At 46.9% G+C, this 12,708-nt stretch overlaps 1 protein-coding gene across 2 annotated transcripts; it reads right to left on the bottom strand.

Annotated features, from left to right (window-relative positions):
• Positions 1 to 988: 988 nt before the first annotated feature.
• On the bottom strand, positions 989 to 12,491 carry Cmpk2 (cytidine/uridine monophosphate kinase 2). Of its 2 annotated transcripts, NM_001108017.1 has the most exons (5): positions 11,124 to 11,791; positions 9,280 to 9,394; positions 6,640 to 6,841; positions 4,000 to 4,233; positions 989 to 2,823 (listed from the first exon to the last, which is right to left on the bottom strand). In NM_001108017.1, the coding sequence occupies exons 1-5, from the start codon at positions 11,706 to 11,708 to the stop codon at positions 2,706 to 2,708; spliced, it is 1,254 nt and encodes a 417-aa protein (NP_001101487.1). In that variant the 5' UTR covers positions 11,709 to 11,791; the 3' UTR covers positions 989 to 2,705. The 2 variants fall into 2 exon arrangements, with proteins under 2 accessions (NP_001101487.1, XP_063117965.1); XM_063261895.1 differs by lacking the exons at positions 989 to 2,823; positions 6,640 to 6,841 and having other exon boundaries at positions 4,051 to 4,233; positions 11,124 to 12,491.
• Between the last annotated feature and the right edge of the window lie 217 nt (positions 12,492 to 12,708).

Genomic DNA, 12,708 nt, shown 5'->3' with positions numbered 1-12,708 from the left:
CTGCATCTGCGGTCAGAAAGTAGAGGCCAATGAGTGCTAGTACTTAGCTCATTTTCTCCATTTCAGCCAGCCCAGGATCCCATTTGAAGAAATAATGCCGCCATTGTTTTGTTTTGTTTTGTTTTGTTTGTTCTTTTTTTTTTCCGGAGCTGGGGACCGAACCCAGGGCCTTGCGCTTCCTAGGCAAGCCCTCTACCACTGAACTAAATCCCCAACCCCCAATGCCGCCATTGTTAACAGTGGATCTTCTTGCCTCAAATACCTCCCCTAAAGAAATGACCAGAGATCTGTATCCTGGGTGATTCTAGACCCTGTCAAGTTGACAATCAGTATTGGCTAGCACAGTAGGAAAGTGGGTGCACATGAATGTGGGGGAGCAAACCTTAGGTCCATGAAACAAACCCATGAGCATAACTCCCATCTATTTTGGGACCTTTTCATTCAGCACACTTACACCTATCCTGCTCCCCTCTGGAGATCTTCTTCTGGCTACTACCCAAATGCACCAGGAACAGAAGGATTTGATACTGCTCATGCTCCTTCTACCACATCCAGCCAGCTAGGCACATCTAAGTGCATGAGAAACTCAGCCCTGGGCTCTGTAGTCTTAGCAACCGTGTGCTATGCTGAACTGCCCTTATTAAGAATGAAAGGAGTCACGGAATAAGAATGCTGCTCACCTTATGACGAGCAGAGCTATGCCCTTTGGTATTAATAGGAGCCCCTAAGTTATCAAATGTAAATCACCTACCTATCAGTGGTACAGAGAATGGATCTTAAAACTCATTTTGATATTCATAGTGTGAAGATAATGGTTGAAACAAATTCCCCCTCATCAAAGCCCACTGACCACCAAGTCCACTCAGGCCCCAAACTCGCACCCTTACATAAACTCTCACTTACATAAGAACCTTTGACTATGGAAAGATGAACTTGTAGGGAGATATGCGGACAAGTGTGCCACTCAGCCATGATGACAAACTGGGTTAGGAAAGTCAGAGCAAGTTTATTCACGGGCAGGTTTCATGAAGAGAGCGCTAAGACTTCCTTCTCAGCTTCTGGTGCAATCATCTCAGAGAGGCTTGAATAAAACCCTCTGTGGAAGTAGCTACCATGTCGCACAGAGCCCTAGTGTTAATCAGCTTTAAAAATACGTTCTACAGAAGCCAACAAGAAATTTAAATACATAGACACATTTTTATAAGTTATACATAGTCATAAAAGAGAAAAATATTGAGGAGTTAATATTAAATTTTAAATCTTATTATAGTTTAAGATTAGGGTAAACCTTATAAGGCTTTCATGGAATTTCATATAATTATTTGGGGATGGATTCTTAAGAAATGGGACTTAGCATCAGAATGATGTAGGGAGACATCCACACTGGAACTGGAATGTTAAATAATAATCTGGTCCAGCCACCTACTTATGACCAAAAAATGACTTAATTTCTTTTATTGTTTGTTTTTGTTTGCATTTTTATTCTTATGGTACTGGGAATGGACACCAGAGCATGAACCCAGGGCCATCAACTGCCTCTTTTCAGAGACAAAGTATAGTGAGACTTTATCTACTATGGAGTTGCACCCCCAATCCTCTTTACAGTTTTTATCTTGGGACAAGGTCTCACTACACTACCCAGGCTAATTCTGAACTTACACCTAGCACTTTCAATTTTTCCTTTCTCAGCCTCCCAAGTAAATATTTCTGGGAGCACATTACTGCACCCTTTCAGCTCAAACTGTTGATGTTACCAATGTTAAATGACTAAGCCAAGGCTACAGAGCCACCAGGCTTCTCTTCCACAGCTCTATTCTCTATCTAAAGAGCCCTCGAAGCTGACTTCACACGCAATCAGAAGACATTCAAAGTGCATGATAATTTACTATGAAGTCTCATTCCAGAATCCACGGTGCTTATTAAGATAAATTAAATTTGTGTAATGAAAACACTGAGCAAATGCTTCATTTAGCTCCTTGGCCTCAGTTTGTGTGTGTGACTCACACACAGCTCCTACACTGAGGAAACACATGATGTAAACATCAATATAAACAAATTGGTGTGTTGGGTAAGTGCAACGCATCCAGATCAGTGCAGACTGCTCATTACACTCTGAATGAGATTTCAGAGTCGAGAAGAGGAATACAGACAAGCAGACGAGAACAAGAGGGGCTTGGAGCTCTTGCAGTTCAGGGGCACACATCTATTCAATTCTGAGGTGCTCATCCAGGCTGTCCAAGGGGTTCCCTGATCCTCTGAAGTAAGATCAATGGCTTCTTTGCAAGTGTCTCCACCCATGAATAGCTCCAAGGGAATGTCCTTAGACAGCCAGGCTCTGTGACATTTTTTAGTTACAGGGTTTGGGGTAAAAACCAATGAGGCAAGCTCATCAGTGTGGGCTAAAGCTGACATCCTTAGCTTCCAGCTTCAGTAAGACCTCCAGCAGGCTCACCCCTGGATCAGAAAGTCAAGGTGTTAAAATATATCCCAAGAAGATGGTACACGGCCAGACAGAAATGAATCAGCAGCTTTGGCTGGCTCGGTCAGTCAGAAGAAAAGCAAACTGCACAGTCTCCAGGTTTTTTTTCTACTAGGTTTGCTCATACGACCTAAATCTAAGAAACCTGAATGACAAGTGCTGGGTTTTGGTGCATCACACAGCTTCTCTTCCGGTATAATGAGGAACCCAGCCATAGCAACTGCAATTAATGACCAGCCCTCTGGATCAGCTGTAAAACTGTCTGCAGCACTGTCTCTCTGGACGGGCTGGCATCGACCAGACGGCAGCTTGGGTTCTCCATACGCTGGTACGTGGCTTCCACCCTGGAGGCAAAGATATAGGGGAGAAGTCAGTCTTCACTCCCACCCAGCTCATCCTGAAAGAGCAAATTTCTTACCTTGTTACTGAAGCTTAGAACAAAGCCCCATCTAACCCACCTTGGAGGCCAGCACCGCCCCTAAAGAGATGCAGTGGGGTTTGTTCAATGAAGGATGATGTCCGCGGTGATGCTTAATAACTGACAGCCTACTACCTGCCAATCATGTATCCTAGTCCTTTCTTCTCTGTTTATACTCAGATTAATTCTCATGGCAGAGAAGGCAACTGAGGCCCATTTATCCCCAATGATCACCCTAGAGTCCCATGCACAGATGCCATGAGTCTCTGAAGAGACTTTGAACTTCAGACTTTTAAACAGTGTTGAGACTGGGAAAGACTATGTGGACTTTTGAAGTTAGACTAAATGCATTTTTGCATTATGATATGGCCGTGAGACTATGGGGGCCAGAAAGTGAAATGTGGTGGTTTGAATAAGAAGGGCCGCCCATAGGCTCACATATTTGAGTGCTTAGTCACCAGGGAGTGACACTGCTTACAAGGATTAGGAGGCGTGGCCCTGTTGGAGGAGGTGTGTCATTTGGGTTGGGCTTGGAGAAACTGAAACTCAAGCCAAGCCCAGGGTCTCCTTCTTCCTGCTGCCTGCCTATGGATCTGGAAAAGGATCTCAGTTCCTTTTCTAGCCCCATGTCTACCTGCATGCCACCATGCATCCTGCCATGACAATAATGTACTAAACCTCTCCACTGTAAGCCAGTCCCAGTTGAATGCTTTCCTTTATGAGAGTTGCCATGGTCATGGCATTTCTTCACAGCAGCAGAACACTGACTAAGACAGATGCGGAAGGTCAAACCCAAGTTCTCTTACTTGTGCAGCAAGCACATGCCTGACTGAGTCCATCCCTAACCCTGAAACTATGGGTCTCAATCAAGGTCCCACCATTGCTGGCACAGAAACCCCACTTCTATCAAGTGGCGAGGCAATAGTCAGATGATAACAAGCACAGTGACAGGGACTAGAATGGCTTAGAGGACATTGCCTCTTGCACTTGAAGCATAGGAACTGTGCACTGTGCCCTTCACTCACATCCTAAAGCAGTCCCCATCTTGTCTTCAGGGACTGCAAGGCCTTCTACTACCCACATCGCCCTCAGGTAAACTTACTTCTGACGAAACACGCTGTTGACCTCGAGTTCAGCCTCTTCTTTAGTCTTCTCCTGGCCCCGACCCTGCAGTCTCCGCACTCTCTCCTCAGAATTCACAGTAAGCAGCAGGACCAGGTCAGGCTTCAGCAGGTCTCTTGGCCACTGGTACACAGGGTGGTGGGCAGGGGGTAGGTACTGTAGGCCTCCACTCACCTCAGTGGCTATGGCATAGGTGGCTGTGCTATGCCAGTACCTGAGAAACAAGGCAGCGATGAGTTCTCATCTTTGGAAGAAGTTAACGTACCATTTGAGGATGATGGTCCAGCCAGGCTGGCTCTGCTGAGGGCTTCTCAGCGAAAATGGAATATACTTGGATCTTTTTGTTTTTAATGTAGAAAACACAAAAATCAGAGTCAACAACAGTAGTAACAGGTGGACTAGTCATGAAATCATATATTCAATTAAAACCACCATATACCATAAAAACAGGTGTTAAATCCTTCTAGCCTTCTGTACTCTAATGTCTAGGGATGACAGACCTGCTCATCAGTGCCTTTTTATTTAATGCTATATCCCAAGTTGTGAAATATGACAGGCCTGAGAAGTTCCCATGCTGTGCCAAATTCAAATTGCCCATGGAATCCATGTTAAAGAAATAGAGGCTATAAGACCCTCTTCATCACTTCACAAACGTCTACTTGTCTGATTTTGCAGTGGTAATTAAGCAGAGAGGAGACCAATCTAGGCAGCCCCCAGAAAAGACAGCCATGGTCATAAACAGAAAAAACTCCAGCACACTATTTCTAGGGTCCCATCAGCTTTCTACCACCTACAGAAAAGGGTTCTGACTCCTTGGGAGGTGTGGGCCTACCTCCCAGCTTGGACCACATACCATCTTCACACCTTATCTCTAAGCAAGGATGATACCCTCAAATAGAAAAGTCCCTTCTCTGACTTCATAGTCCTACTCCATGAAGGCCCCATATAGAAGCTATGTCCCTCCTTCAGCTCCCCATACCCAGGAGGAGACTCTACTAAGGAACTGCTCGCTGGGAACCACAGCTATTGCTTCAGGTGTGAGATCCTGTCTCCCCCAGGGAGCTTGCATTCCTTGAGTGTTTCTTAGTTACATCTGTATCCTCAAACCTGAAAACTACAAAACCAGTACATAGTCAGTATGCCATAAGTGAGTGTTCCTCGTGTCTGTTAATGAATGGCATTTATTACTAAGCAATAATTAGTAATTAATTAATTGACGCATGCATACATATATCAGTGGATGATGTCAACTATCAGAAATAAGTAAATGTATGATATTATTAGAACAGGGGCTCAACTCTATGTGTCCCAACAAGTCTAGTCCAAGTGCTGTCACCAAAACCAATGGTAAACAGCAGGAAAGGGCTTCTTCTCACTATAGTCAAACCAGGAAGACAGGAGGACCTGCATTCTTAGCTTGGTCCTTGGGGACACTGACATGAGTGTCAATATTAAGTAGGGAAAAGGTAAATGCTGAGATAAAAGATCCATAGTCTTGGTCTAGATATGGCCTGGTTGACCATAAACTTGGGATCAGTCAGGAGGCATGTGGTTTCTATGAGATATTGCTATTGCCTAGTGGCAGACTCCACCCATGCTGGCAGATACTCATCTGTGACACAGACATAATGTCCTAGAATCAAAGGTAACCACCGTTGGGGATGAATTGGAGCAAAGGGGAAGGAGGTGCCAAGTATTATATATACACAATTTTAAGTTACCCATCAGGATTTAGTGAGCATTGTGGGGCCTCTGTGGACCCAAACAGAAAGTGATGTTAGTGAAAACACTCCCCAGGCTTTGGCTGCAATCAGACTCTTTATCCTAATATAAAGTGAATACATGTAAAGCTTCATATCGGACGTCACAGGAGGATAACCTACATCACGGACGTCTCATAGGAACTTAAGTTCTCAAGGGAAATAAAGTCGTTCCTAGGTTTGAAGACTTTCCAAGGCTGACTAACAGTTTAGGCTGGGTGATCATAGCAAATCCTATTATTCTCCACATCTTTGAGTTGCCATTTTCAATCCTTAACTTTCAATAGTTTTAGATCTTCTCAGAAAGGCAAAGGACGCAGTGGGGTGTCACAGGATCGGCTCACTGCGCTTGCCTAGAGGTTGTTGTTAATTATGTTAGTAGGAAGAATAATGTCCGTAAGTCATGATCTAACTTTTTTAATATTTTATTTATTTATTTATTTATTTATTTATTTATTTATTTATTTATTTAATGTATATGAGTACACCGTCACTCTCTTCAGACACACCAGAAGGCGGCATTGGATCCTTTTACAGATGGTCGTGAGTCACCATGTGTTTGCTGGGATTTGAACTCAGGACCTCTGGAAGAGCAGTCAGTGCTCTTAACCACTGAGCCACCTCTCTAGCCCAAGACCCACACAGTTAAGATCCACGTCCCTTATTAGTAAACTGCAGAAACTGATTCTAACCTATCCAAGGCACTATCCCAGGTGTAAGTATGATGTCGATAGTTAATAACTCATAGATAGTATTCATCTTGAAATAATAATACATGTTGACAATTCAGCACCTGAATATATTTGTGCAGAAGGAAGAGAATGACTCACATTTTAGAGAAAAAGCATCTTGCTACCCACCTGTCTACGATAACAGGAAACTTGGCTGACTGTTTAGCTATTTCAGAAGCCACGAGATAATTGCCCAAAGAGTAAAATGCTCTCCGAATGATAGTAGGCTCATCATCAAAGAGCTTCCTCCACTGGCTGATGCAGGGGGGTGGAGACTGTAAGAGGACAGCTTGGAGAGACTCTGACACGGACTGCGTCAGTGTGGTCTTACCTATGGGACATAAACAAAGCAGAAAACTAGCCGAAGCCACCATGGCACTCTCGGAGGTTAACATTAACCTATTAACCAAGGAAGAGAAAAGGTCTTTAACCTGCAATGTCCTGGGTTGGATAAGAAAGCAGGCTGAATAAGTCTTGAGGAGAAAGCCAATAACCGGCATGCCTTCAATGGCCTCTGCTTGGGTTCCTACTTCCAGGTTGCTATTTGTGCTCTGCCCTGACTTCCCTTCATGATGGGCTGCAAAGCTGTCAGATGGAATAAACCCTTTCCTCCCCGAGTTGCTTTTGGTCATGGTGTTTATAAAACAACAGACACCTAACTAAGACACTTTCCTTTTTCTACCTCACTCTGGGCCCTTTCAGATTCTGCGTCTGCTTCTGCTCACTCCTCTCTAGATCCATCTGCTCCAGCCTGTAGTCCTTCAGTCTGGCTTCTCTCTACCTGCTCCAGGCCCAGTTCTGCTCAACTCCCCTTAAAGACCACTCTGCTCTCCCAGCGCTGCCCCCGTCACTCTTGCTACTCCGCACTTGACATTTGGCTTGGCGTTTGGAGCTCCTGGATCTCCCTTCTTTAGGGTATATTAAGGTATATTTTTGATCTGCTCTTTGCATAGCCCTGGATGTCCCAGCCACTGCCTAGAGCACAGAGCTACAATGATAAGGCATAATCTACCCTAGACAGATGCTGTTTGAGGACCTCCCTGAGCTCCAACTGTTTACACTTATAGCCTTTCCCCTCTCTCGTATTTAATGCTAAAGATAGCAAGGCTTCCTCTCCGACTGTTCATTTACTGTTCCTCTGGGCTGTTCGGGCAGATCCCAACAGTGATGACCATTTTGCTGTGTGTGCTATGACAGTCAGCATATACCATGTTCTGAATGGCCAGTTCCACAGAAGAGTATTCAATGAGTCACTGAGCAGTAGAGAAGGTAATAAAGCCTCCTTGGTGGGCCATCCTGAGGATACAGCAGCCATCGCTTTCTCCTCTCCCTGTTACCACTTTCTGAACTTCACATGTGTATGCACAAGGGTGTGAGGTTCAAGGTTTGTGTTCTCCGTTGGTCTCACAGAATCTGAATTATCTCTAAGTATGAAAATCAGTTATCAAAAGTAAATAAATACCCGCTGGCAAATGGATAGCTGGTGTTAGCATTCTAGCTGTGTTAGCATTCTAGCTGTGGCTGAAAACAACCTGCATTAGGCCTCCACTCAGTGGTGAGAGCTAGCTGAATGCCATGCACGCTGCTTCTCCCACCGCGTGATGTGCAGTCAAAGCCAGGACAGTGAATGACAGACATCCTCCGCCCCCTCCCCCTGTGACCCAAGACATGCCCACAAGGAATGGACCTTTGAAATTATTATAGATAACAGTCTGGGGCCAGGGATGTGGATCTGTGGTAAAGCACTTACTTAGCAGGTGTGAAATCCCTAGAGTTAAACACTGGTACTGCAGCCCTCGTTCGTGTTCTGTTGCTGTGACTGCAACTGACCAAATCTATCATCAGGAAGAAACGAGTGTGCTTCATCTTACAATTCCCAGGTCTCACTCCACCACTGAGGGAAGGCAGGGTAGTAATCCAAGGCAGTAGCCTAGCGGGCAGGAACTAAAGCAGAGATAATGGGGGGATGCTACTCACTGGCTTACTCCTCCTCCTGGATTGCTTACCGTGCTTTCTATATAGCTCAGGACCCTCTGCCCTGGGTGTCACCACCAACAGTGGGCTGGACCCTGCCACATCAATCATCAATCAAGAAAAAAAATGTTTCCATCGACTTTCCTACAGGCCAATCTGATGAAGGCATTTTCTCATTTGAAGTCTCCTCTTCAGAGATGACTCTAATTTGTGTCAAGTTGACACAAAAAAAAACAAACAAACAAACAAAAACACCCGAATTGATGCAACTACCAAAACAAAACAAAAATAAGCCAGTAGTCTGCATCCATCCAAGTGACCCAGGAAAAGTCGGAAGCATTCCTCACCTTCAGCTTCCCCTGGGTTTGAATGTTCTGGTTACAATGTTAATGTATCTCCATGCTCTGACCCCTCTTGAACAGCTCAGGAAGCTTCCATTGCCTTCTTTCCCCAATTTTCTCTAAGAAGAAGCCTCTCCATGGCCTATGGCTCCTGAACATAAACTGTTTGGTAAAGTACTGCCCCTCACCCAGCCAATGCTTCCCCCTCCTGGTCCACATGACCTAATCTGCTCTTAGATCTAATCTTGGTTCTTAGAATTCAGCTTGGATATGCCCTTCAGTGTCCTCTGGAGACAGCAGCAGCAGAGCAGGAAATCTCCATTAACTCCTTCCTGTGTCCCAGTGTCAGCCTAGCACAGAGACTCACAGTATGGCATTTGCTATTGCAAGAATGGCCTCCCACAACCACTCGGTCCATGGCATGGACAAAGAGGACAAAGCAGAATTTGCTTACCAGTGGCATCCAGTCCTTCAATGGCAATGACCTGGAACTTCCCTTTCTGGATCTCCCTTGGGCACTGGTCAACTAGGTCAAGCACTTCCCGGGCTTCTGGAATAAAAGATGTGCACTGTAGGGGAAAAAAAAAAATCTGTGCATGAGCAAAGAAGTACTGGGGCTTCAGAGAACCTGTATCTGCCAGACACCACTTCCCAATGCCAATGAGGAATGTAATGAGGCCTATTACAAGTTGAACATAATACCTAGAACATGGGACCCTAGTTTTTAGAAGCTGAGACAGGCTCGAAAATTAAAAGGCTGCAATTGTCTGGGTTACACAGCCTCAATCCTTCACTGGCCAGCTTACCCTATAAGGACAGCTAGACATGTAATTCTAACCACAGCCACAATGAAACTACAGGTCTTGCTGGGAACAGGAGGCCTGAGGAACTAGAAGCACCCTGTTGACAAGTGTATCTGCACCCCACCACCACCACCAAACACCCACATGCTCCTAATGGTCCAGAAGGCTGAGAAAAGTGCTCGAAGCTACAGCAGCAGGATCTGTTTAGAATCCTCACTGTTCATCACCACATCCAATGCCTGGAAGACCTTCACCTGAGGTCCACTTTCATTTACTGGTTTGCTCACTGTGGGCAAGGCTCACTCCAAAGAGCTTTGTATTTGACTGGTCAATCTATGTGATTGCTTCTGCTATTTCCACCTTACGGATTGTCTTAGTCAGGGTTTCTATTCCTGCACAAACATCATGACCAAGAAGCACTTGAGGAGGAAAGGGTTTATTCAGCTTACACTTCCACATTGCTACTCGTCACAGAAAAAAAAAAAAAAATCAGGACTAGGAAGTCAGGACTGGAACTCAAGCAAGTCAGGAAGCAAGAGCTGATGCAGAGGCCATGGAGGGATGTTACTTACTGGCTTGCTTCCCCTGACTTGCTCAGCTTGCTTTCTTATAGAACCTAAGACCACCAGCCCAGGGACGACACCACCCCCAATGGGCTGGGTTCACTAACTGAGAAAATGCCTTGCAGCTGGGTCTCTGAAGGCATTTCCTCAGCTGAGGCTCCTTTCTCTGTGATAACTCCAGCTTGTGTCAAGTTGACAAGCAAAACCAGCCAGTACGTGGATTAAGGAAACTGAGGTGGAGAAACGAGCCATTAAGTGTGTGACGCCAGACATCCGATCATATGACCGGCTGACCACGGACTTTTTGCCACCCTCTGGCCCTATCCCACCCCTTGTAATACAGTGTTAACTACATAAACCAGCAGGCTCCAGGCACTGCTTGGGTATAACCCAACCTTAGGCTTTTCCCTGGAGACTGTTAGAAATCCCTGGTCCTCCACCATAGGAACATTTACAGATGACAGATATGTGTGTGCTGGGGACTTGGAGGCATAAAAGCAAAAAAATGCTTGAGCAGTTGAGGGGCCGTCTATGGCCCACAAACCAGTTGAATAATCACAGCCTCTTACACTCTCTGGTGTACATAGCATCTCCTGCACCGCAAGAAACCAGATTGGTAGCAAATGCCCAGCAAATTATCCCTTTATCTGGCTGACTTTCTTCTGATTTCCAGGGGACTCTTTACTCCCCCTGTAGGCCTTTGAGAATATATTAACAGCCAGGTGTTGGATGCACAGGTCACTAAGTTGACCTAGAAACCTGCACACAAAATATTGAAGGCAACACCAGTGTCTAACACAGAGTCTACCGGTTTTGTCTACATCACCTGGCTGGTGAACCAGAATAAACAAACCAGGCGGAAAGCACTTGATTGGTCAACCAAAATGCAGGGTCTCCAGCTCCACCCAGCGCCGAAGGGAAGGAACTCTTACCTCCTCCAAGACAGCCCGTGCAGCGTCCCGGTCTTGAAACACCGCAGAGTTGAGCAGATCAGGCAGCAGTGGGTGCAGATGGGGCTCCGGTGCCGGCAGGACGCATGCGCAGTCCACCTGCACCTGTCTGTCTCCCTGCAACTCCCACAGACGCTGCCACAGCAATCCCTGGGAATCGGCCTGGAACTCCGCCAAGTGCAGCCGTGTCGCCTCCTGGCATGAGCCCAGAAGCTGCAGCAAGTCTTGCCGGGTGTCCGGGTGGTCGCTGGGGTCGCGCAGCAGGAAGCCATGCTGGGCTTCGCTGGCCTGATCGCCTGGACCATATCCCAGCAGTTTGCTCAGCTCGCACCTCTGCAAAGGACCCTGGCGCAGCTGCAGCTGCAGGCGCTGGTACACCCGGGCCGCCTGTACCCGGGGCCCACAGCCTTCGCCTGGAACCAATGGCACACACAGCGCGTAGCTGCGCCCTGGGGGCCCGAGCAGCTCCGTAAGGCGAGCATCCCGGTGGCCCGCCGCGTCCCCCAGGACGAAGTGAGTCAGGGAGCAATCGGGCAGCTCTACAGTGAAGCGCCGCGGCCGAGCCATGGTCCCCGTGCAGGCCCGGTGTCGCGCGCACAGCCTCCGCGACAGTCGCCCAAGCCACAGTGGGGCTCGAGGGCAGCTTATTAGGGCCATGGGTGCCACGGGCCGCCTCCGCCACGCCTCGGAAACGAAACCGCGGTGATTACAGACCCAGGATCCCCTGGAAACGAAAGTGAAGGCAGATGCAGCTGGGACCTCCTGTGTGGCGGAGCTCCTCCGGGGCTAGGGCTTCTCCTCCTCCCACCACAGCCGCGCCTTTAACCGCCAGCGGCGGTTAGGAAATTCTGGCCCTGGGCTCTGGCGTGTTACTAACACCGTGTGGTCCCCGGGCAACGCCTTCTCTTGAGAATTCCAGGCTCCCCTGAGGAATCAGCTTTGTCTGGCTTGGTTCTGTGGTGGCAAGTGCTCCTAGTCCCAGTTTTGAACCCCTAGGCTACTTATTTCTGTTGTATGAGAACTTGGGGAGCTGGAGACTGAGGTGCAAAGAGAACCCAGAGAACAACAACAACAACAGAGAGAGAGAGAGAGAGAGAGAGAGAGAGAGAGAGAGAGAGAGAGAGAGAGAGAGAACCCTTCATGACCCACCTGTACAGGCAACTGACCAGCCTCAATGGTAACCTTTTCTCAAGTTCTGAAACCTGTTTGGGCAGCTTTTCAACTTTGCAAAGGAGGGAATCCCCCAGGGTGTGTCTAACTCACCTGGAATCCATTTGCAAAATGGTATGTGTGACCAGGTTGTCACATTAAATAATTGCCAATTAAAATTTCCCACATTGATGTCTTTTTTTTAAAGTATTTTTCTTCTTTTTATTTATTTATTTTTTTACACTACAGATTTTATTCCCCTCACGGTCCACCCTCCGACTGTTCCACATCCCATACCTCCTCCCCACCCACCCCCTGTCTCCATGAGGATCCCAACCCCCAGGCCTCCACCCCACCAGACCTCTAAAACCCCTGGGACCTCCAGGCTCTTGAGGGTTAGGTGCATCTTCTCTGACTG

Source organism: Rattus norvegicus, chromosome 6 (genome assembly GCF_036323735.1).
Source record: "Rattus norvegicus strain BN/NHsdMcwi chromosome 6, GRCr8, whole genome shotgun sequence".
NCBI lineage: Eukaryota > Metazoa > Chordata > Mammalia > Rodentia > Muridae > Rattus > Rattus norvegicus.
The sequence above is the reverse complement of the archived record's forward strand: the minus strand, read 5'-3'. Positions and strand labels throughout refer to the sequence as shown.